This window comes from Halichoerus grypus, chromosome 1, assembly GCF_964656455.1.
Source record: "Halichoerus grypus chromosome 1, mHalGry1.hap1.1, whole genome shotgun sequence".
NCBI lineage: Eukaryota > Metazoa > Chordata > Mammalia > Carnivora > Phocidae > Halichoerus > Halichoerus grypus.
Genome location: NC_135712.1, coordinates 117,416,363 through 117,441,812, shown reverse-complemented (window position 1 = coordinate 117,441,812; position 25,450 = coordinate 117,416,363). Strand labels below are relative to the sequence as shown.

Genomic DNA, 25,450 nt, shown 5'->3' with positions numbered 1-25,450 from the left:
AATATATATATATATTAAAATTAGGTAGATAAAGTAAAAATAACACATCTGAGTTCTAGGTTAAAGGGAATTAAATAATTTCTTCTTGTTAATATTTTTCTCTCCTGTATTTCTGCTATTTTATCTAAAATTTAATATTTTAATTTAGGAAGTAATTTATACTTTATCATATGTAATTCCAAATTGCATCATTATAGAGCTTTCTAGTGAAAAACTTGTTTATATTGTTTTTTGAATGGGTTAAAAAATATTATACTGAATGGAATCTCTAAGAAGCACTTTTTCCCTCTATTCATTTAAACTACTTCTGAAAGATTGTTATATATATCTTAGTAATAAAGAAAGGAAATTTTATATCATTTATCTGTAAACTATTGTTTAAATAGTCATGAGAAAGAAAGAATCTTTTCTTTGTTTTGTAAGTAAGATTCAGGTTTCCTAAGTCTGTGTAAGGATCAAGTTAAAATTTATATTTCTTTTTTTTTTTTTTTTTAAGATTTTATTTATTTATTTGAGAGAGAGAGAGAGAGAGAGCACATGAGAGGGGGAGGGTCAGAGGGAGAAGCAGACTCCCTCCTGAGCAGGGAGCCCGATGCGGGACTCGATCCCAGGACTCTAGGATCATGACCTGAGCCGAAGGCAGTCGCTTAACCAACTGAGCCACCCAGGCGCCCCAAAATTTATATTTCTTAGCAGTGAGTAAAAACTCATTGAACTCAGAGTTATACCACTGTTTGGATAGTGTAAATATTGCTGCTGTAATGGAATTTCATAATAATGGTAAAACTATTGCTACTTCTTTTTAATCATGATGGCCCTATTTTCAATGACATTATTGAATATTCATGCACATACAATATGATTAATTTTCTAACCATATTCTGCTTCAGTAGAAGAGTGTAATGTGCATTAAGCTAGTAAAATTCCTGGAAGTGTTTTACTTTTCTCAGCACAGCTTCTGCTTTGAAACCAATAGATCTGAATAAACCTCGCCAAGGACATCTTCTAAGCCTGTTATGTAATTAGATCACTCTGGGTTTCCTTAGATATGTAGATCTGAACTTGCTCTAAGGAAACATGTAGGAATCATTGGCCTGCTTACCTAAAGGCACTTCCTCATTCAATGTATTATTTCACGCAGTGAACGCAGTGACTTTTGACTCACGATGGCTGACTTTGTACATTTGTTTCTTGTTCTTTTCCTTAGCTTTCCAGGAAAAGTAGGGTTAAATTATAAAAAACACATAGGTAAATGGAAATAATGTGTTGATGAATGCACAGAATATTAGTGGTATCCTTTTACTTAATTTTTTACTGTTAGAATATAATAGAACAGCTAGTATAAAAAATATATATATATTTAAAGATTTTATTTATTTATTTATTTGACAGAGAGAGAGAGGGCACAAGCAGGGAGAAAAGCAGGCAGAGGGAGAGGGAGAAGCAGGCTCCCTGCTGAGCAGGCAGGCCAGTTGTGGGACTCCATCCCAGGACCCTGGGATCATGACCTAAGCCGAAGGCAGATGCTTAACGACTGAGCCACCCAGGCCCCGCTGCCTTTTTTTTTTTTTAATCAAAAATCTTGTCCAGTTCCTTTTGTAATTGTTGTCAAGAGTTCCTTTTAGTTATAATATTGCATTTTACAGAAATAAAACACTTATTTCTGTAAGCATCTGTTTCGGTTTAATGTTTCAGTGGTACAGTATTTGAGTTAAAAAAAAAAGAATGGTTTAACATTTTCAGATAGTTTTTATGTATTCATTTTAAATAGAAGCTCATCTAAGTGGAATTTTTAAAAGTATTTTCCCTATCAGATCTGCAAATATTTAAAAATGGTTTTCTGCATAAAATATGGGTACTGTGTAATTAAGATGTTATAAACAGTTTTTCAAGAATGCTTCATGTGCTTCCTAGGGGAATTATTCTGCTTACTGGTAAGCCAGAGGATGATTCTGACTGGCTTAACTTGATCTCCGCCCATATGTTATGTTGCAGCACTCTATTTTTTTATTACTGTTTATTCTCCTTAAAAAGATCTTATGAAAGAATTTATCATAAAACTATCCTAGAATATAATATTGTTCTCTGGTACTCCTAGGAATATATTAATTATGGAGGAATTTCTGGTCAAAAGAGGGGAAGGGATTTTTGTTTGTTTATTTGTTTGGGTTTTATTTGTGTATATTTATTCATTTAGCACATTTTTTGAGCACCCACTATGTATTAGGAGCCATCCAGGACATTTAGGACATTGGTTAATAAAAACAAAAATTCTTACTCTTGAAGAATTTCCTCTAAGTGGAGTGAATAAAGTCAGTTAATAATAGACATAATAAGTACACTATACCCAATGTTTAAAAGTGTTAAGTACTAAGGGAAAAGAAAGATAGAAGCAGAGTTAGGGAGTTGGGAGTGGAGGACATGGGGTTTGCAGTTTATTAATAGGATGATCAGAGTAGGTGGTAAGCAAAGACGTGAAGTAAAGGAGTTAATCAAATGGATATCTGGGTGAGGAGCTTCCAGTCAGAGGGAAGAGCTGATGTAAACACCCTAACGCAGAAGCCTTGTGTGTTCAGAGGATGGCAAGGAAGCAAAGAGGCCAGTGTGACAAGTAGTGAAAGGAAAGATGGATAGGAGAGAATGCCAGAGGGGAGAAGTGATATAGGGCCTTGCAGGTCATGGTAAAGAAATTACTTTTGACTCTGAGTGACATGAGATAAAAGGGAAGGTGCGGCACCCACTCTGCACAATCAATAGCAGTGATCTTGGGTCCTCGTTGACATTCACACTTGCAGTACACAATAGGTGGGAACCTGGCCCTGGTTTACTTATTAGCTTTGTAGAAGGGTACAAGACAGGAAAGTACAACATGTCAACATTACAGCTTCAAATATATCTTTTTTGGCAGTTCTTAGAAAAGTGTGGGGCTGTTTCCCAGCCCCATTGTGGGCATATTCAGTTGTACGGGATGGGCATGGGCTACCCCAACTAGAGAAGCCTCAAATCTAGCTGCAGCTCTACCTCATAAAGCCCAAGAGTGTAGCTCCTCCCACTGCAAGCACATTCTTGAGTGAAGAGAGACATCACACAGAGAAGCCGAGGCCTGTGTTTCTCAACATGTCTTTTTTTTTAAATCTGTTAAGAAGATTATAGATAAAAAATTTTTAAATGTCACAAATAGAGTTAAAGTCAATAAAGAAACACACACTGTTGACTGAGGAGTTGACATTGTAAAGATTCACCATCCTGTAAACTTACTAGGTATATTAGAAGCTACCATATTCAAAGTACTCCAGGAAATCATATAGACAATGATTTTTTTTAATAGCAAAATTGGAACACTCATATTAATCATAACACTAATGTAACAAAAAATACTGTTGGGGAATGGACAAATAAGTAGTCAAGCAGCCCATAGAGAAACTAGATTTTATATATATGATATTATATTATTATATACTTCAGTTATGAATTATTTTTTAAAATTTCTTTAAATTCAATTAATTAACATATAGTGTATTATTAGTTTCAGAGGTAGAGTTCAGTGATTCATCAGTTTCAACATGTCTTTTTATAGGCTTGGCTGTGTATACCTTCAGGGTTTGTGAGGCCACTTAGAGTCCTCCCAGTCCAGATGCAATTCCACAATCAGTGTTGTTTTATAACAATGTTGAACACAGCTGACCTTCCATATTTTTCTTAATGTAGTATGTTTCCAAGGAAATCCTTTAGTAGACAGTAACATAGATTGAGTTCAGACCTGTAGTTAATCCTATCTCCTCTGGGAGTTACTTCAGAGTTTTGAGAAGGGAAGTAACACTTGCAATTTTTTTTGATGCTCAAATCACGTGGTTTATTGGATCACTATAAAACATATACCCAGTAGCAAGGGAAAAGAGATCTGGGGTAAGTTTACACTTAGGATGGAGTGGAAGGACCACACAACTGAATCCTATGTTTCTTTTGGGGGGGGGGGCAGTTAAGCACCATTATGAGGTGTTATCTTTTTTTTTTTTTTTTTAAGATTTTATTTATTTATTTGAGAGAGAGAGAGAGAATGAGAGAGAGCACATGAGAGGGGTTATGGTCAGAGGGAGAAGCAGACTCCCTGCCGAACAGGGAGCCCGATGCAGGACTCGATCCAGGGACTCCAGGATCATGACCTGAGCCGAAGGCAGTCGCTTAACCAACTGAGCCACCCAGGCGCCCCAAGAGGTGTTATCTTTATTTGATTTTTTTTTAAGATTTTATTTATTTATTTGATAGCATGAGCGCACAAGCAGGGGGAGTGGCAGGCAGAGAGAGGGAGAAGCTCAGCGGGGAGCCCGATGCAGGGCTCGATCCCAGGACGCTGGGATCATGACCTGAGCTGAAGGCAGACGTTTAACCTACTGAGCCACCCAGACGCCACTGTTTGATTTTTTGATGAGAGCTATTAAGTGAACTTTATTTATTGTTAATTTTATTTATTTATTTTTTTAGATATTTCAGTTCTCTACAATTTTTTTTGATTAACATAGAATGTATTATTGGTTTCAGAGGTACAGGTTTGTGATTCATCAGTCTTTATAATACCCAGTGCTTATTACATCACATGCCCTCCTTAATGTCCGTCACCCAGTTACCCCATCCTTCCGCCTCCCCTCCAGCAACCCTCAGTGTATTTCCTATGATTAAGAATCTCTTATGGTTTGTCTCCCTCTCTGGTTTCATCTTGTTTTATTTTTTCCTCTCTTCCCCTATGATCCTCTGTTTTGTTTCTTAAATTCCACATACCAGTGAGATCATATGATAATTGTCTTTCTCTGATTGACTTATTTCACTTAGCATAATACCCTCTAGTTCCATCCATGCCATTGCAAATGGCAAGATTTCATTTTTTGATGGCTGTAATATTCCATTGTATATTTACACCACATCTTTTTTTTTTTTAAGATTTTATTTATTTATTTGTCAGAGATATATATAGAGAGAGCACAAGCAGAGGGAGCAGCAGGCAGAGGGAGAGGGAGAAGCAGGCTCCCCACTGAGCAGGGAGCCCGATGCGGGACTTGATCCCAGGACACTGAGATCATGACCTGAGCCGAAGGCAGATGCTTAACCATCTGAGCCACCCAGGCATCCCTACCACATCTTTTTTATCCAGTCATCTATCGATGGATATCTGGGCTCTTTCCATAGTTTGGCCATTGTGGATATTGCTGTTATAAACATTGGGGTACAGGTTCCCCTTCAGATCACTACATTTGTATCTTTGGGTACATACCTAGTAGTGCAATTGCTGGGTCATAGGGTAGCTCTATTTTCAACTTTCTGAGGAACCTCCATACTGGTTTCCAGAGTGGCCACATCACCTTGCATACCCACCAACAGTGTAGGAGGGTTCCCCTTTCTCCGCATCCTCGCCAATATCTGTCGTTTCCTGACTTGTTAATTTTAGCCATTCTGACTGATGTGACATGGTATCTCATTGAGGTTTTGATTTGGATTTCCCTGATGCCGAGCGATATTGAGCACTTTTTCATGTCTGTTGGCCATTTGGATGTCTTCTTTGGAAAAATGTCTGTTCATGTCTTCTGCCCATTTCTTGATTAGATTACTTGTTCTTTGGGTGTTGAGTTTGATTAGTTCTTTATAGATTTTGGATACTAGCCCTTTATCTGATAAAACATTTGCAAATATCTTCTCCCATTCTGTTGGTTGTCTTTTGGTTTTGTCGACTGTTTCCCTTGCTGTGCAAAAGCTTTTTATCTTGATTAAGTCCCAGTAGTTAAAATTGGTGAAAGACCTAAATGTGAGACAGGAATCCATGAAAATCCTAGAGGAGAACACAGGCAGCAACCTCTTCGACCTCAGCCTCCACGCTTGCATTTTTTACAAGGACTACTCCGGTTGCTGAGTTGAGAATAGATTTTAAGGAGACCAGGATAGGGCGCCTGGGTGGCTCAGTTGGTTAAGCGACTGCCTTTGGCTCAGGTCATGATCCTGGAGTCCCAGGATCGAGTCCCACATCGGGCTCCCTGCTCAGCGGGGAGTCTGCTTCTCCCTCTGGCCCTCCCCCTCTCATGTGCTCTCTCTCTCTCTCTCTCAAATAAATAAATAAAATCTTTAAAAAAAAAAAAAAAAGGAGACCAGTATAAAAGCAGGGAGACCAGGTAGGCTATTTCAGTAATCCAGGCTAGACAGGATGGTTGCTTGAAGTTGAAGAGATAGTGACAAGGGTTAGATTCTAAATATATTTTGAAAGTAGAGCCAACAGGATTTGCTGTTGCATTGAATGTGTGGATTAAAAGAAATAAGAGTCAAGGATGATTCAAGGAAATTTGGATTGAGCCACTAGAATGATGAAGTTTCTATCAACTGAGAGGGGAAGACTTCAAGGTACAGTGAATTTGGGGGTAGAGATTAAGAGTTCAGTTTGGTATGTTAGGACATCCCATTGGGGATGTAGAGTAGTCAAGTTCGTATACAAGTTGAGTTTAGGAGAGAGGGTTAGAGATATTAATTCTATAAATACAGATTGAGTTTAGAGAGATAAATTTGAAAATCTGCCCATAGATGGTATTTAAAGCCATTAGATTAGACTGGATGAGGTCACTGTAGGAGTGAGCATAATAGAGAAAAGAAAAGAATCAGGAACTGAGCCTTTGTGGGTGTGTGTGGGTGTGTGTGGGTGTTTAGCATCAGTTTATTTGTTTTCTTATGCTTGTTTCACATTTATTAAAATTCTTTTATGAGAAAGATACTGTCATATAAAACTTATAGTTATTTTCTTTCAAATTTTGAGAACTTTTTACTAAAAAGTTATTTTTTCTTCTGAATGAAGCTATAGCTGATACGAGTGTTATTTATTTAATATCTTGAGTTTTAAAGTAGTGTTCAGTTTATTATTGAGTTAAGAGCATTATTTGATTTTTTTTCCTTCCTTTTTTTAGGGATGATTTGGTCAGACATTAAAAGACTCTGGTATGAAGGGTTGGAAGACTTTCTGGAAGAATCCCGTAATCAACTCAGTTTTGTCATGAATTCACTTTATTTGGCAACTTTTGCCCTCAAAGTGGTTGCTCACAACAAGGTGACTATTAGCTATGTTAATTGGAGATATAAGTGAAGGTTTGTTAGGAAAAACCTGAGATATGGTATCTGTATAACTCAGAGTTACATTGGCCCAAATCTGTATCTGATGTGTTTTCATTTTAAATCTATTCCGGTGTAAGGGAATAATGTGCATTGTTTCCTGCCTTCCGATAGTTTGAAGGATGTTAATTACCTTTTAATGTTGGTTACCTATTATGTGCCAGGCACCATGGCTGATACTTGCTATACTTTATCTCATTTTATCCTCACAGGGACTCTATGAGACAGATGTCCTTATCCCCATTTTGCAAATAAGGAAAACGAAGCTCAGAGATATTAAATAACTTATCCAAGACCACACAGTAAGAAACCAAGACTGGATTTAAATCCAGGTCTGTCTAGGCATTTTCTTTCTACCAAATGCCGATTCCTTATATCTGAGCTAGGTTCATTTACCTCATTAATGTGTATATATACTTAAAATGAGAACACAAAGTTACTGAAATTGATTAGTGTTAGTTATCTTTATGCATGCTAGAAAAAAGTTGATCTTTAAGAATTCATTCTATAGTGTTTTACCACATTCCAAATCATGATTATTGTCTTCCATAGCTTAAAAAGTGACATAAGTGTGATAATTTTTTGATGTCTCTATTTTTAAAATTTGGAATTTGACAAAAATTTAGTTTTATACACATCTTATAATTTTATGAAGACGTAAGCTCTTCTAAGCCCAGAAAAGGTAACAGATTTTATGTTAACTATCTTTGTTTAAGCCCTGAGTTTAGAATTCTTCTAAGGCGTCACAGTCAAAGAACTGAGAGATATATTTTCTGTTTGTTTTTTTTTTTTTAACTAATTTATAGACTATAGAAAAAAAAAAACTGGTTATCTTATGTCATTTTACTTTATTTTAAAAAAATCTATTCCTTTAAATGATCAGTAGTATGGAACATGTTTGTAAGGCATTTTCAGTGACCAGAGTTGTGCAATTACTAAGAAAATAAAAATTGGTCATACATAGATAAATGGTTGAGGGTCATTTTTGTCTTGACACCAGTCTCTTTAGTTCTAGAAGTGGGGTGCTCATATAATTTTTTATCCAAACCAGGACACTTTGAGAGTGAAATGGGGCATTAATGATTATGCAAGGAAAACTGGTATATAATTTGAGACTATCCAGGCAATTAGAACATGTGGCCACTCTGTGTCTGGGTATAATAATGAACTCTCTTTCTTAGTATTTAGAAGGGAGAAGAACTTCTAGGGTTCATTCTAGAAACCTGAGTTAAAGGGCTAGGTTAATTTAATATGATAACTAATTAACTGAGAGCAAACATACTTAAATTTTACTTAATACTTAAAGTTTGTGTTGTAGAATTTAAGGAAAACCAGTAAACATTTCATTGATAGAAAGTTTAATGACATTTTTAAAAAATTGCTTAATTTTTTAAAACCTAAGAGTTTCTGAGAAAACCTCTTTATATAGAGTAAGTGATATTGCCTCACATATGTAAAGATCTTTTATTTAGTTAAAATAATGTTATTTGTCTTAAAAGAAGAGGACTTTACAAAACATAAAAGGAGAACCCCTGAAAGAGGTATAAATAATTAGTTTTCTTTCAATAGTCAGAATATTTATTTTTATTTTCCTAAACTGAAGGACCTATTTACCTTTGGCTTTTTCTTCCTAACTTTAGTTTCATGATTTTGCTGACCGGAAGGACTGGGACGCATTCCATCCTACTCTGGTGGCGGAAGGGCTTTTTGCATTTGCAAATGTTCTGAGTTATCTTCGTCTCTTTTTTATGTATACAACAAGCTCCATATTGGGTCCGTTACAGGTAAATAATTAATTCTTATTAAAGAATATTTGTTAAATGTCATTATTATTATATTTTGCTGTTGGTCCACTGGAACATTGTTCTCTCATGATGTTAAACTTTGCTTTTGATAATAATTAACAGTTGAGAGGACACTGCATTTTCATCTGCTTTGCTTCTGGCTGAATGATAATCTTTTGCTTTCAAGTATTCAAACTTTATTAAGCTCTGGCCCATTGTCCTGCAGCCAACAGATGTAGATTTGTTTAAAATATAGTTTTACTTCAGACAATGGAGGAACATGAAAATCTGCTTTTACCAAAATCAATCTCATATTTAAAATTTTAAGTGATAAATATGAGGGAGGTGTTGTGCAAAAAGAATTCATATTTAATGATGATTTTGAAAATAAATAAGCTATATTTTTAAAATACTCTTTCACTTTGTTTAGTAAATATTAAATGTAATAAGTTGGAAAATAGCATATTTAGAACTAACAAGTTTCATAGAGTTCATATGGCCCAGCTTTATACTTTATAGTAGTTTATAGCTCAAGAAATTGAGCTTTTGAGATGGTATGTGATTTGTTCAGAGTAGTATGATTATTATCATGAGAGTCCAGCACTAAATTCTAGGTCTCTTTACATTAAAGAAAAGACTCATAATTGGTTGAATTTACCCCACAGATTGTAGTAATGATTGTTTTTAGGAGGTGGGGATCAACTTTGCTACATGACTAGCTCTAAATATTAATTTTTTCTCAGTAAGTTAAAATTTACTAAGAATGTAGATTTTTAAGATTTTTTTTAAGATTTTTTTTTTTTAATTTATTTGAGAGATTGAGACAGAGAGAGCGACAAAGAGCACAAGCGAGGAGGAGAGGGAGAAGCAGGCTCCCCGCCAAGCAGGGAGCCCCATGTGGGGCTCTATTGCAGGATGCTGGGATCGTGCCCTGAGCTGAAGGCAGACACTTAACTGACTGAGCCACCCAGGCATCCCAAGAATGTAGATTTTTAAAAACATTTTTAAAGGAGATGTTTTAAATAGAGGGCATAATTACCTTCTCCAAATAGAGATATGAAAAACTTGATTTGATTTGGCTTGTGCTATCATCCTGCAACAGTGTTTCCTGTAGTGTGATTTCCTTAACCAAGTCCTATGAGGTGCTCTGACTGAAATAAGTCAGACACACTGCATTCCATATAACTCTTTTGGGAATTCACAGTGCACATTATCACATTAAAGCTTATGAGAAAGAAGTAAAGAAACTTGTTTAACCTTGTTCAAAGGATCATTACATAAACTCATTTAATGTCATACCCAATTTTCATTAGATATGCTCAAGTCTCTGTTTTTTTCCAAAGCAATAGTATGTGAAACACTGGTTTAGACTATCTGTTATTTTGATTTAATTTTGCCACTAATATCTTCTATGAATGTTTTAGTCAAGATTCAACAGTATTTTTTACATGCATGTTGATTTTTTTTTTTTTTTTTAGCTGAAAACTGTTGGTATCACCAAGTTTCTATATGGAAAAATTTTTTTATAGATTTCTACAGAGAGTTAAAAAGAAAAAGTGAATTATCGCTTTGTTTCTCTTAGAAATGTTGAGTCGGGTCTTCTGACTTAGTCTCTTCCCAAAAGAACTATAGTTGTGTATACAAATACTGCGTAAGTGGGTATTTGTCATTTCAGATGTTGTGTGTGTTTTTCTCCTCCAGCATGATAATTTATACTATCCTAATAGCCATAGAACTACACATAATTTAGGTGAAGGCAACAAATATTTATTGTGTTCCTATTTTTTAAGAAAGTCTGCAGGTTAATCATAATATATGCTTAAATATTATGATTTAGTTCAGCAAGTGATTTTTTAAAAACTATCTTTATTAAGGTACACTTTGCATACAGTAAAACACACCCATCTTGATGAGTTTTGCATACAGTAAAACACACCCATCTTAACTTGATGAGTTTTGCAAATGTGTAAATTTGTTTCATCACCACTATAATCAAGATAGAGAACATGTGCATCACCCCAAAAAGTTTCTTGGTACCTTTTTCATTTAGTACTCCCTTTGCCCTCTCCTCAGGCAGCCATTGCTGGGGTAGGCTAGTCTCAGAACTGAAGGATTTGGAAATACAAATAGAATTAGTATGGTATTACAAAGCAAGCTCCAAGTCTTATATCAAGTCTATATCCTGCAGGAAGAAGGGGGAAAGGCAGAGGGCAAAAGACAGAAAGCATGGGCCAGCTGTCTTTCTCTTTTTATCAAGAGAGCAATAATTTTTCCTGGAGCCCTACCAAATGTTTCCACTTATAACTCATTGGCCAGAATTTGGTCACATGGTTATTTGTAGCTACAGGAAGTCTGAGGAGATGAGTACTTTTAATTGAGCATATTGCCCCCCAAGAAATCAAGGTCTGGTTAGTTAGGAAGAGGGCAAAAAATAGATATTGAATAGGAATCTGTAGATTCATATTTTCAGGCTTTTACTTAAAGAAATTTTCAAATAAAGACATTTGTTTTCCAGTGTAGTCTTACTAACATGAGAGATTTGTATTGCATAATTCTGCCAAAATATTCTAGAAAAAACTAGAAGATTTATAATACATTTTTCCATTTTGTTCATCATAAGGAACTCAATTAAAATGGAATGATTCAGTTATGAATGTAAAACTAAAAGAAATGCAAAAAGAAAATTGACAGTAAGTTAATTATTTTAGCAAAAGTGTAGTATTTTTTCCTTTATGTATATAACCTGCTATGTCAGATAATGTTTTTATGTGATTACTGGAGTTGGTTGTTAAATTTATCTCCATATACTAACATTTTTTCCTTCCAAATTTCTGCAGATTTAGAAGTTGACAGAACTTTATTTTAACTGGATATATAACCTGTGTTAGGGGTACAGATCTCTCCCTTGGTCAGAATGACCATATTTTATCATCTGAATAGAGACACTTTGGGGAATACTAACTTGGGAAAACAAGTGGAAACTGGGACTATCCTAGGCAAATGAAGGTCACAGGAATGTCATATAGTAGAGTATATAAAATGGTTCTATATTCAGCAGTGATTGAATTCTCTGTTCTAGTACTTGACATTTTTAAAATGATTATGTTCATTAAATTTGTAACTTGTGTTGTAGGTAGACTTTGGAAGGTGACTGTCTACGTCTGGCCCTACTTACTTTGTAGCCATCTCTCACTGTACTCATCTCTGTCTCTTCCTGAAATTCTTCTCCATCTCGGCCAAGACCAGTCACTAATCTCACACATGTCCCATGCTCTTCCACTTCCATGTCATTGTTTATGTTATTACCCTGTTTAGAATGTCCCAGCCATCCCTCTGCTTGTTGAAATTTTATTTATTTATTCAACAGACATTTATTGAGTGCCTGGTAGGTCCTGGACACTGAGAACACTAAAATGAGTAAGCTCCAATATCTCCTTAAGGAGCTCACAGTGCATTGAGGGTGACCAGCAAGCATGACATTTACAGTGGTAATTGTTGTCATAGCTCAGAAAAGGGGCACTCACTTCAGTTTAAGGCACTTCCCAGAAGAGATGACACTGGAAGTCAGTCTTGAAAGATGAGTTGAAAGGAGGTGGGTTAGGGTGTCCCAGGGAGAAGTAACATGTGCTAGCTTCAGGGCTCTTGCCACTGGAAAATCCATTCCTACACTCCTGCTTCCTGCTAATGAATAACTCCATCCAGTGAACTTGATACCTTGAACCTCTAATGAGCATTTCGTAAAGCTTGTCTTGATTGTAAGACAATTAGAATTTAGCTTGTCTTAAATTCTAGATGATGTTATTTCTACTAAATTAAAAAATCCTTGAGGATGGGGAATACATCTTTATTTTTTCATCTGCACTTTACTCACTGCCTTGCCATAGTAGTTACTTACTGTTTGTTAAACTGAATTGAAAAACTGGTTAGAATGGGCTTCAGTAGAGACAAGTGCTGATGGGTATGTGAAAAGAAAAAAGCTGATGGAGAAATAGGACAATATCCTAGCTGTCCCTGGAGCTGCTTGTTCAAAATATGTTCAGCAACCACATTTGTTGGACATTTCATGTGGACCAGGCACTGTGCTGTTTTCCACTTACTTAATCCTCATCACAACCCTTGCTGTTTTTTATTTCCATTTTACAAATGAGGGATCTAAGGCTTAGAAAGTTTCAGTAGTTCACAGAACTAGACAGAGGTAGAGTCAAGAGTTGAACCTGAGTCTCTCTGAATCCACAGACCAACCTGCTCTTTGAAGTTAGCTCTTCTGCTTTTATGAAGGATGTCAGCTAATACACTTCAGCAGATATGAGTCATGGTTGGGCCTAAATCAGTAATGCTTACATTTTAACAAAAAAAAGACATGAAGATAGAATCTAAAAATAAAGGTGGCAATTGTAATAATAACAGTTAACATTTGAGCCCTTACTGTGGATACTATTCTAAGATCTTTATTTACATTTATTACCTCATTAAATCCTCACAACCGTTCTAAGAGGCAGACTCTTTTATTTCCATTTTACAGAGGAAGAAACTGAGGCATAGAGACATTAAGTAACTTGCACAAAGTCACACAGCTGGTAAGTAGCTGAATTGGGATTCCAACCCAGGTGGTTTGGCTCCAGAGCTAATGATCTTCACCACTCGGCTAAGTTGCCCTTCTGTTTTCAATGCTACAGAGTAATATGATTCTCTCATTAACTTTTATTGTACAACACTTCTTTGGGTAGCCTTTAATAATTTACAGATTTCAAAAAGTCTTCCTGGTTTTTCCATGTGTTTCAAATAAATTAAACAACCTTTAGCCCTTGTAGTGGGTCGTAAGACAGAAAGGACAAGACAGGACCAACCAGCTGGGTTCAAAATCTTGTTCGGTAACTTACTGCTACTTCATCTCTGTGAGTCTCAGGTTCCGTATCATTGTCATGAGGATTAAATGGATCAGTATGTAGAAGATGCATCTCATAGCAGAGTCCCTGACACATGATGAGTTTTACATAAATGATTAGATCCGTTCTTCCATTCCCTTTATAGTTAGTAGAGTTAACTGTGGCAGACCTGAAACATAATACAAGGAAACTTGGAAAGTAAATGTAGTGTCTGACACATGAGTGCATACTTTATTCCTAGGGAATTATTTGGCTTTACTGAATAATTATTAGATTTGATTTACTGGTCTGTAACACAGAAATGGCATATTGTTGTCCTTTGCAATGACTAAAGAGCGATTTCAGGTACCTTGCATTTTAGGGTATACTGGGGATAGATACTTTTCTTTTAAGAAGCATAAATGTTACAGTTAGAGGGAAACTTAGAGGTCATGTAGTCTAGGAATTCCCAAATTGGTGAGGCTCAGTCAGAATCACCAGGGGAGCATATGCAACCTTCATTTCTAAGTCCTACCCTCAGAGATACTGATTAAATAGATTGGAATAAAGTCTGGCAAATTTTTAATAGCATGTAGGTAAGTGAGTCTGATGTAGCACATGACCATCCCTTATTTTATAGCTCAGGAAACTAAGGCCCAGCTCATAGTGTTAGAAAAAAAGGCTTGGTGCAAAATGTTAATTAACAATTATGGTTTTTTCCCGATATTTATTCATGCATTAAGTCAATAAGCCTGCTGTGTGGGGGGAACTGTTACATGAGAACGAAATCCTTCTAAATTGTACACAGCCCCAAATTTTTAATGGGAGAGCTATGATAAAAACCACAAAGTGATGTTTCACAAAATCTTTTGCAAGAAGTGAGAATTGAATTCTACCTCTGCCATCTATTAGTTCTGTTACCCTGAGCAATTCACTAAATCTCCCCGAGCTTCAGTTTGTCACTTGGAAAAATAGAGATAATACTAGCCTTTCCCATACTGCAAGGTAAATAAGAATACATGATACCTCTTGGAAAATGGTAGAGTTGTATAAAAAGGCATATAAAAAGTAGTTATGTGTTCAACATTTTAACTAATATGCTGGGCTCTGGAGTTTACTGACATTGTGCCTGCTCTTAAAGACTACTAGAAGATACAAACATACATATTGGTGTAAAGTGAAAAATAGTATTTTAGAGATTATGGACAGAGCACTTTGGAGGAAAATGAGGCAGTGCTTGGAGAGAGTCAGGAAAGCTTCTTAGAGAGGGTGACATTTGATCTGGGCCTTGAAGGGATGAGAAGCTTGCCTGGCAAAGACCAGGGAGTTACATGTGTGAAAACATGGAGTCCTAAAAGCATGGCATGCTCAGACAAGACAGGATGTCTTTTGTACTTAGACAGTGGGTGGCCACTGGGGAGATGAGGCTGAAAAAATAGACTGGGCTGGACTCTGAAGTTCTCTGTGCCAGGAATTTGAATATTATCATACATGCAAAAGAGGTTTTGAGCATGAATGCTTGATTAGATAGAACTTTTAGACAGGTAGGGTGCCTGGGTGGCTCAGTCGGTTAAGTGTCCGACTCTTGATCTTGGCTCAGGTCGTGATCTCAGGGTCGTGAGATCGAGCCTCTCACGCCCCGCTGGTGCTCAGCAAGGAATCAGCTTGGGATTCTCTCTCCCTCTGCTCCTCCTTCCCACTCGTGTGGGTGCTCTCTCTTTCTCTCTCTCATAAATAAATAAATAAAAATCTTTTTTTTTTTTTTTAAAGAACTTTTAGACAGGTAACTATGGCTTTTTCTGGAGAAAGATTTGGACGGAGAATGACTAGAGGTTGTCATTACTATTGCTTCGTTAGCAAGTTTTATAATTTAACACTTGCTGTGAACCCTAACGATACCAGTCTTTGCCCTCTCAGGCATTTGGCATGTTTTTGCTGTTCTACACAGTACTCTGTGTAGAGGACTTTGCCTCTTTTAAATTACTTCCTAAGGATAAATCTCCAGTAGCATTAACATATCAGAAGATATGATCCTTATAGTGCCTCAGTATTTCTGTTTTTCTACAAAAGGATGTGTTAATTTTTGGTCTCACAAGCAGTATAAAAGCAGACTGTTTCACCACATTGAATAGCATTTGGTGCTAAGTTACACTATCTTAGTAGTTTGCTTTCATTTCCGTTTTTCTGATTACTGGGAAAGATGTATATATATTTTTCTCTGTGTGTACCAGTATTAACTCTATGTAAACTTCAGTATTGATATTTTAATTACCTTTTTCTTTTCATTTCTTAATTTTCCTATTTCTTGAGTAAAAATGCCAAGCAGTTTAAAATAAGTAAATATTTTCAAAAGCATGATTATTATTTTTACAAATAAATAAGCCTCATAATGTCTCAGACTAAAATAGATTTAGTTTTTAAATTTTGCCTTTCCCATGAGTGTTTGGTTAGTGTGCTCTTTCAGTTGATGCTCAGCTCAGTGATATCACTGTAGCTAGTTTTGATTCTTCCATCTTATGTAAGAACTAATACCATGCTTTTAAAGAACAGACCTTGAAGTTTGTGGGTTTTTTTCATTAAATATTGTTCATCTTGGTACTGAAATTGAATTATACTTACTCTTTAAAACTTAGTAATGTTAGGGGCGCCTGAGTGGCTCAGTTGGTGAAGTGTCCGACTCTTGATTCCAGCTCAGGTCATGATCTCAGGGTCATGTAATTGAGCCCTGCCTACAGTTCCTTGCTCAGCAGGGAGTCTGCTTGAGGATTCCCTCTCCCTCTCCCTTTGCTCCTGCCCTCGCTTGCTCTCTTTCTAAAATAAATAAATAAATATTTTTAAAAAATACCAACTTAGTCATGTTAAATTAAGGCTTCTCTTTTGGACTAAATTTTTTAAATTAAACAAATAACATCATACATGGTCACTCTTGGGAAACCCTATTTACCCATAAGTTTACTTACAGTGTCTTAAGTTTTCTTCAAAGGCAGTCTTTTCGTAGTTATCTAAAGCAGTTACTGCATTCTTACTGTCCTAACTTATTAAGTTCTCTAGTTGCATGGCCTGGCTTTATCTAAGCACTCACAGTCTGAATAAATTATTTCTTTTCCAAGGTGATTCAGTAGAAAGCTATGATTGACTAAGAGGGAAATGTATTTCTTCTCTTTGTCACACATTTCATGCTTGCTGAATCTAAAAGCTCTCTATTTCTTCTCTCAGAATTTTGCAAGGGGAAGTGAGGGAAGCATAAGACTTCTAAAAGTACCATATGGCCTAGTCACACGTGCAACTCAGGCATATTGGACCTCTCCAGAGTCCGGGTCGCCAGCTTATGGTGTGCCTAAAAAATTTTAGCACGCCTCTTCTACTTAATTACCTGGCTGACTTTAGTGGGTTAGAGGGGTTTGGCCACTTGCTTGTCGCTGCCATTTTGTATCATTGGTAAATGGTATATATTATTTCGGCAGGTTTGAAACAGTGAGAAATTTTATTTGAAGCTGGATTTAATTAACTATATAAAACTGACCTGTAAATCTTGAGGAAGGATTATTTTTAAACGCTATTTTTTGTATTGTAAAAGTAATAAATGCATATAGTAAAGAAAAATCAAAGGAAAAAAGTCTGCCTTCTAACCCCTAGTCCTACCTTCCATAGATAAGCACTGTTAACAGTTTCTTGTGTAAACTTCCAGGACTTCCCTGTGCACATTAAATCCTGTCTATATGAAAATATATACCTGATTTATCCTTTAAAAAATTAGAAACAGTAGCTGTTATAATACTGTCCTATACCCTGCTTTTTTTGACTTAGTATTTTATAGACATTTTTCTGTGCCAGCACATAGAGATATACTTCATTCTTTTTAACAATATTTAGGATGTTCTAATTTTTTTGCTACCTCTAACAGTGCTACAGTGAAAATCCTTGTATATACACACATCTTAGCGTATTTCTTATCTATTGGCTAAATTCCAAGGGATAGAATTGCTGGGTCAAAAAGGTAATGTCAAATTATTCTTCAAATTTGTATGCTAATTTAAATACCAGGAATTTATGAAAAATGCCTATTTCCCAGATTTTTAAGGAGTATTGGAGGACAATGAAATTAGGCTTGAATAAAGCTTCCAGACGCACTTCACAAGTCTACATTACAATAGGTACCCATGTACTAAACCTACTCATCTGGCCTGTACACATAATATTTTCTTATAATTTATCTAAAATGAAAGAAAATCGACCACCTTGGCAAAAGAAATTAGGGCAATCCTGGAGGAGGAAATGCCATCTTATGGGACTTGGTCACAAAAATCAAATACTTTATGTCATATGATTTTATATTTGTAAATTTTAAGAAGCTATAAATATAAGCATTTATTTCCCTTTAGGCTTGAGCAAAGAATTTTCCTTTTATTCCTTGCAAATAGGCTTTCCTTAAATCTCCATGTTTCAGCCTCTAACTTCATCACAGCAATGTCCTCTGCACACCTGGTCCAGATTCAATTGTGCCATCCGGTACTTACAGTGCTGGCATGCTTAGAATGGCTTTTTGTTAGGCAACGAGACTTTTGATGTTTTAAAAGTATGAAACTATCTTAACCAGATGGAATAAAAGGAGTAGACTGTGGATCATATGTTTGTTTTACTTTTATTGCCTAGTCATTTAATATTTACTATTTTGTTCCTGATAATTTTAACCAACACCTATATAATATATTCCACAGATTTCAATGGGACAGATGTTACAAGATTTTGGGAAGTTTCTTGGGATGTTCCTTCTTGTTTTGTTTTCTTTCACAATTGGACTGACACAACTGTATGATAAAGGCTATACCCCAAAAGAACAGAAGGACTGTGTCGGCATCTTCTGTGAACAGCAAAGCAATGATACCTTCCATTCGTGAGTGTCTTTTAAAATTTTTAGTAAATATATTTCTCTCTTTCTATTGTGTTGTATATGAATTAGTACCTAGAGAAATAGAACTTCAAATTTTCTCTAAGACATTCTTTTTTAATAAGAAATACTTATTTTTCATGAATCATTTGATAGTTATCTTTATATAAGTAGAATCTTAAGTAATTAGTAGGCGTGAGATCGTACATTGTTTCCCCCACTGCATCTGTTTTAACAGAGGAACTCGTGGCATTTTGCACACTGTTAGCATTTTGGGCAGGACAGTTTTCTGTCCCGTATATTGCAAGACATTCAACATCTCTGCCCTTCACATAGTAAATGTCAGTAGCAACTGTCCATCATTGTTACAGCCAAAACAATCTCTTGTATTTTCAACACTTAGTAGGAGGTCACTAGAATTGAGAATCATTAGAGCTTCATCAACAATTTTTTCTCTAATTTGCTGTATCATAAGAAATTGAATAATCAGTTGTGAGGGAGAGAAAATACCTCCCCTCATTTTAAAATAACATAATGGAGAAGGGGTGTGGAATTACTCATTTGTTGTGTTGCTGTTATGTACCAACTATTCTTTAGATACTCGCATGTCATCTTATTTAAGGAATAAGATTAAGTTAAAAATAAGTATTCATTTAACACCTTCTGCGTAACAGACACTGTTCGAAGTGCTGAGTGAATGAAGTACTAGTGAACAAAACTACCTCATGGAGCTTATATTCTATTAGAGTGAGATGATATAGGCAATAAAAAGAGAAATAAAATATATAGTACATTATGCAATAAAAGGGGCTAAAGAGACAAAGCTTGGGCCAGGGAGGATTTATGTGTGAGAGGGTGCAGTTTTAGATAGGAGACTGGGGAAAGCCCCACAGAGATGATATTCAAGTAAAGATATGAAGCTGATGAAGGATCAAGACATAAAGAAGATGGCTGGAGGAAGAGCATTAGCAGATAGAGGGAATGGCAAAGGCAAATGCCCTGAGATGGGAGTGTGGCTGGCAAGTCAGGGAAAAGCCAGGAGGCCAGTGTGGCTGGGATATAGTGAAGCTGAGGGAAAGTTGTAGGAGATGTAGAACCTTGTTGATACCTGTAAGTACTTTGGGCTCTTGAGATTGAGAGCCATTTGAAGTTTTTGAGCAGAGAAGTGGCAACTTGAATTAGGCATTAACAGTGTCTTAGCGGCTGCTTTGTTGAGAATAGACAGAAAAGCAGTAAGAGGTTAAACAAAAATAGTTTATCCTCCTTTTGAGTCTGTTTCTTTGTTTAAGGAAGGCATATCTGTACCGTTGGGTTCAACCTCATTCATTTTATAAAGTATTATTCTTAGATTATCAATATTTTATGGAATGTTGATATAAATGAATTCTTCATTTTTGCTAATTAATCTCTTTAATTTCCTTTTAAACAGAAATGTAATTGTCTTTACAGGTTCATTGGCACTTGCTTTGCTTTGTTCTGGTATATTTTCTCCTTAGCACATGTGGCAATCTTTGTCACAAGATTTAGTTACGGAGAAGAATTGCAGTCCTTTGTTGGAGCTGTTATTGTTGGGACATACAATGTTGTGGTTGTGATCGTGCTTACCAAGCTGCTGGTGGCAATGCTTCATAAAAGCTTCCAGTTGATAGCAGTAAGTGTTCATTCTTTTAAAAACTTTATATTCTTTCAGATCATACCAAATGTATGCAGTAGATAAGGCAACCAAAGATTATAAGAATTAAGAATTAGTATTATTTTTAAATTAAATATAGATTTTTAAAATGTAAGTAATGTATATTAACTGCAAATCTTGAACCAAATTTTTATGTACAAGGTGTACAAACATTTGGACAGCTTAAAATGATACCTCTCTCTCTCTCCTCCCCCACACCTTTCTCCCTTGCTCTTTCTGCCCTCCCCTCCCCCCCGTGTGTGTGTGTGTGTGTGTGTGTGTGTGTGTGTGTGTGTTCATATTCTATATTGCTTTTTCATTTGCCTCTTACAGAATCATGAAGACAAAGAATGGAAGTTCGCTCGAGCAAAGTTATGGCTTAGCTACTTTGATGACAAATGTACATTACCCCCACCTTTCAACATCATTCCTTCACCAAAGACTATTTGCTATATGATTAGTAGCCTCAGTAAGTGGATTTGCTCTCATACATCAAAAGGCAAGGTTAAACGGCAAAACAGTTTAAAGGTAAGAAATTAAAATTGTAGGGCGCCTGGGTGGCTCAGTTGTTAAGCATCTGCTTTCAGCTCAGGTCATGATCCCAGGGTCCTGGGATCGAGCCCCACATCGGGCTCCCTGCTCAGCGGGAAGCCTGCTTCTCCCTCTCCCACTCCCCCTGCTTGTGTTCCCTCTCTCGCTGTGTCTCTCTGTCAAATAAATAAATAAAATCTTAAAAAAAAAAAAGAAATTAAAATTGTAACTTGGAAGTTTTAACAGTTCCTAATATCAGATGTTTACTAAAGTGTAAATATGTCCTAGGCCTCTTTAAGACCTAGGACTGTCTACTTTTTTTCACTCATATATCCCTAATGCATGGCATATTATCTAACATAAAGTAAGGATTTGATATGTGAGAGGAGAGAGCTGTAATTTTTTTTCATGAACTCTTATCTCACAGCTTTAAAACATGGAAAATATTTAGAATACCTATTCTGTCAGCATAGATAAAGATTGACTACTAGAGCCATCTCATATTTTTCAGTTCTTCTTGAAAGTTATTCAGTACATAAATAATTTAGTACATGTTGCCATAAACCAGAGGTTGACAAACTTTTCCAGTAAGGGGCCAGATAATAAATATTTTGGACTTTGCAGACTGAGACAAAATCAAAGATGTTATATGAATATAACAAGTAATATTATAAGAAAGAATACAAATATCCATAAAATTTTTATTGGTGAAATTAAAAGTATAATATTAATTGAGTAATAATTTTCTTGTAATACAGATCTAATGTAAAGAATGGAATTCCATTTTGGGGAGGGAAATTACATTTTGTTTAATTGGGGTTCAAAATTAGTGTTCCCTGTCATCAAATTAATTACAAATATTCATCTGTAAAAACCATTCTTAGCTTACACAGGCCATAAAAAAATAGTAAGTGGGCCATGTTTGGCCTGTGGGTTGTGGTTTGCTAATCTTTCCTATAAACTGAAGATTCCTAAGACTATTGTTAAATCAAGAAAAGCATCCAGGTGAATGAATAACAAAATGTGCAGGCCGTATTTGTTTTAAGTAAGTGTTAGATATTACTTTGTAACACATAATGCCAAAAATACAGTCTAATAAAACATGTGTTTGTGTCTGTGAATATTTTTTAAAAACCCACCTCATTTAGGGACGTCTGGGTGGCTCAGTTGGTTAAGCGTCTGCCTTCGGCTCAGGTCATGATCCCGGAGTCCTGGGATCAAGTCCCCCGTCGGGCTCCCTGCTTAGCGGGGAGCCTGCTTCTCCCTCTGCCTGCCGCTCCCCCTGCTTGTGCTCTCTCTCTCTCTGACAAATAAATAAATAAATCTTAAAAAAAAAAAACCCCCACCTCATTTAAATATGGTTTATGTCCATTGTTAGTACCATGCAATTGTTTGTTTTGAAGGAATGGAGAAATCTGAAACAAAAGAGGGATGAGAACTACCAAAAAGTGATGTGCTGCTTGGTGCATCGTTACTTGACGTCCATGAGGCAGAAGATGCAAAGTACAGATCAGGCAACCGTGGAAAACCTAAATGAACTACGCCAAGATCTGTCAAAATTCCGAAACGAAATAAGGGATTTACTTGGCTTTCGGACTTCTAAATATGCTATGTTTTATCCAAGAAATTAACCATTTTCTAAACCATGGGTGAATAATTTTCAGTAATAATTCTAGAAGACTGCATTTGCATAATTTGTGACTAAATAGATATCTATTGAAATTAAAATGGAAAATTATGTAAAAGCCATTCTTTAAAATATTTGTAGCATAAATATATTATGTAAAATATGTATATAGAATTAGTTTTTTTAAATCCTCTGTTAGTAGCTTTTTGCAGGAGCAAAACAGATTAAGTAGATAGGTTTTGTTAGCATGCTGCTTGGTTTTCTTACTTGAACAGTGCTTTAAATTTTTTTCTTTTTATGTTTAAGAAGGGCAGTTATAATTGTACACATTGCCAGAAGGTTTTGTAAAATGAAGATCAGCAGATGTGGGCTGATCTCCATCCATAGGACACAACTGAAATGTAGTAAGTCATGGTTTTTAAAATCTGTTTTAGGAGTTCACATGTAGTTCAGTATTTATTGTTCAGGAGTATAGTTTTATCTAAAATAATAGTCTATTTTTTTTATTTTATTATAATCTTATGTAACAAAGAAAAGCCCCTAATGGATGTTTGAATCTATTTATGTCTCTATAAATTTAAATTCACTTCAGTTTTTGTTATTGTAATATATTTACTTTTACATGGTTGTAATCACTTTATATTTTTTATTTTGTTTTTCTCACTTAATAGTATTTTATATATACATTTCCATGTATTGATATAGTCCACATATTTAAATTTTTATAGAATTATATATAGTTTTTGAAAAATATAGTTAGTAGACTTTTCATTTTATAGCAATTAAGTATTTGAGTATGTTTATAGGTTTGCACAGGTACTTCACTAAGGTTAGGCATTTGGTGGCTTTTAATTTTTCTTTAGCATAATAGTGCTATAATTTTTTTCAGGTTGGAGTGACTGTTCATAGTTACAAAGCCAAACCAAAATAAGGAGTTAGAAGATACTTTATCTTATGTGGTCACAGCCTGTTTTGTTTTTGTAAACACTGGAAGACCCTTTAATTCAAGGATTTATTTTATATTTGGACTAAGGTTCTTGAACTAATCTCCCACAGTATTTTCCACAGAATTTAACATAGCTTCTATAAAAGTGACTTCTTGCTTATTTGTGGATCATTCTTGCTGCTTAAGATGAAAAGCCTTGATTTTTTTAAAATTGGAGAATAAAATATGTATTTAAATTTTTTTCCTGTGTTCATATAAGGGATGTAGTTTAAAAAGTTTCACAGGCTATTGCTTATATTTTCTTGCAGCATTTCCAGTTAAGAGGTTATTAGGTATATGATTATCTTCTTAACTGAATTTCAGATGGTCTTAAGGCCATAGGGTGCAGGTAACCCTTGGTCTCTAAGCATCACTGATCCAGGGATCATTGGCTAAATATACTAGTATTGTGTTTCATCTTGCTTTTTACTTTTTATTTTTTAATTTCCAAATTGTAAGTGTTCCCTCTTTGGGGAAAATTCTTATAAAAATGTTTATTGTAAAGTTATATATTTTGTCTACAATGGGATTATGCACTTCCCTATTGGGATTTTACATCAGGATTTTTAGTCATTCTAAAAAATACCTAATTATTAAATCAAAATATTTATAGAGTGCCTACTGTATGCATGAGTTACTTATGAGGTATATTTTGAATGACAGCATATTGTAAGAAAAAAGGTAAATAAAACTTGATATTAGATTATAAGTTGGCAGTCTGTTTATTGTATTATCATATACTTTTATACCTTTTTATTGAAATATAATTCACCTAGCATAAAATTCACTCTTTTAAAGTGTACAATTCAGTGTTTTTGTTTTTTTAAAATCATGGTAAGAAATGTCTCAAATGTAAAACATCAACATCAGCCCCCTTTGTGCTCCTTTCCACCTCCAGTGGCAGTCACATTGAACTCTTCTAGCTATTTCTTATATTTATAAATACCATGTTTTGAAATAATATATTCACACAAAGACCTGTATGTGAACATTTATAGCAGCTTTATTCATGATCCCCAACTGGATCACTGAGAACAACCAAATGTCCATCAACTGGTGAATGGATAAACAAACTGTACATCCATACAGTGGATATTTATTTACTCAGTGATGCAAAATTGTATCAGACTTCAGTCAGAGAAGCAGAACTACTAGGATATTTGCAGGCATACCTGTATGTTTTTTATAGTGATTTGTTTACAGGGATTTGCTGTTACACAGTTGGGGTTGGTTAAGCAGTCTCTATGAGGCTGTTGTTTCTGCACCTAAGAGCTTAGACTTCACAGGGGAGGCAGAAAGGGACAGGAGATGGAAAGTGGAAGAAACAAGGACAAAGCTGGAACCCGTGAGGACTGACTGAGACCCGTGTCACTTCTCACTGTCTCCAACTTTGATAATGGGAGTATCCTATGTGAAAAGTTGCCTTTTGCCAGGTTGCTAAACATACACGTGACCCAGGAGTCAAAGACGCTGAAGGAGGATGCACGGAAAGGTAGAACAATGTAGGCCAGACTGCTGCCCCACCCCGAAATGTGAGCCAGCCGGTAAGTCATACCATGTGGGAACTACAAAAGTGCCTGCCTGAAATATAAGATGAAGCCGCTGCTTCAGTTCTGCCCTCCAAATTTCACACGAAAATGGGTCTTGTGGCTCACCCTATCTGGAAATATATAAGGAAGAAAATTCTGGGAAACATAAAACAGCCTACCCAGGGTGCCTGGGTGGCTCAGTTGGTTAAGCGACTGCCTTCGGCTCGGGTCATGATCCTGGAGTCCCTGGATCGAGTCCCGCATCAGGCTCCCTGCTCAGCAGGGAGTCTGCTTCTCCCTCTGACCCTCCCCCCTCTCATGTGCTCTCTCTCTCTTTCTCATTCTCTCTCTCAAATAAATAAAATCTTTAAAAAAAAAAACAGCCTACCCAAGTTGGCATAGGAACAGACTACCGATCTATGCTATAACATA

General features: G+C 35.8%; 1 protein-coding gene across 6 annotated transcripts in view; it reads left to right on the top strand.

Annotated features, from left to right (window-relative positions):
• Window positions 1-24,198, top strand: part of TRPC1 (transient receptor potential cation channel subfamily C member 1) — a 70,126-nt gene extending 45,928 nt beyond the window's left edge. For all 6 annotated transcript variants that reach the window (XM_036096331.2, XM_036096333.2, XM_036096332.2 and 3 more), the window contains 6 exons: window positions 6,936-7,075; window positions 8,778-8,921; window positions 18,505-18,680; window positions 20,124-20,325; window positions 20,680-20,874; window positions 22,281-24,198. In XM_036096331.2, the coding sequence (XP_035952224.1) occupies window positions 6,936-7,075; window positions 8,778-8,921; window positions 18,505-18,680; window positions 20,124-20,325; window positions 20,680-20,874; window positions 22,281-22,508 (1,085 nt within the window). In that variant the 3' untranslated portion in view covers window positions 22,509-24,198. The remainder of the gene's footprint in view (window positions 1-6,935; window positions 7,076-8,777; window positions 8,922-18,504; window positions 18,681-20,123; window positions 20,326-20,679; window positions 20,875-22,280) is intronic.
• Window positions 24,199-25,450: the final 1,252 nt, after the last annotated feature.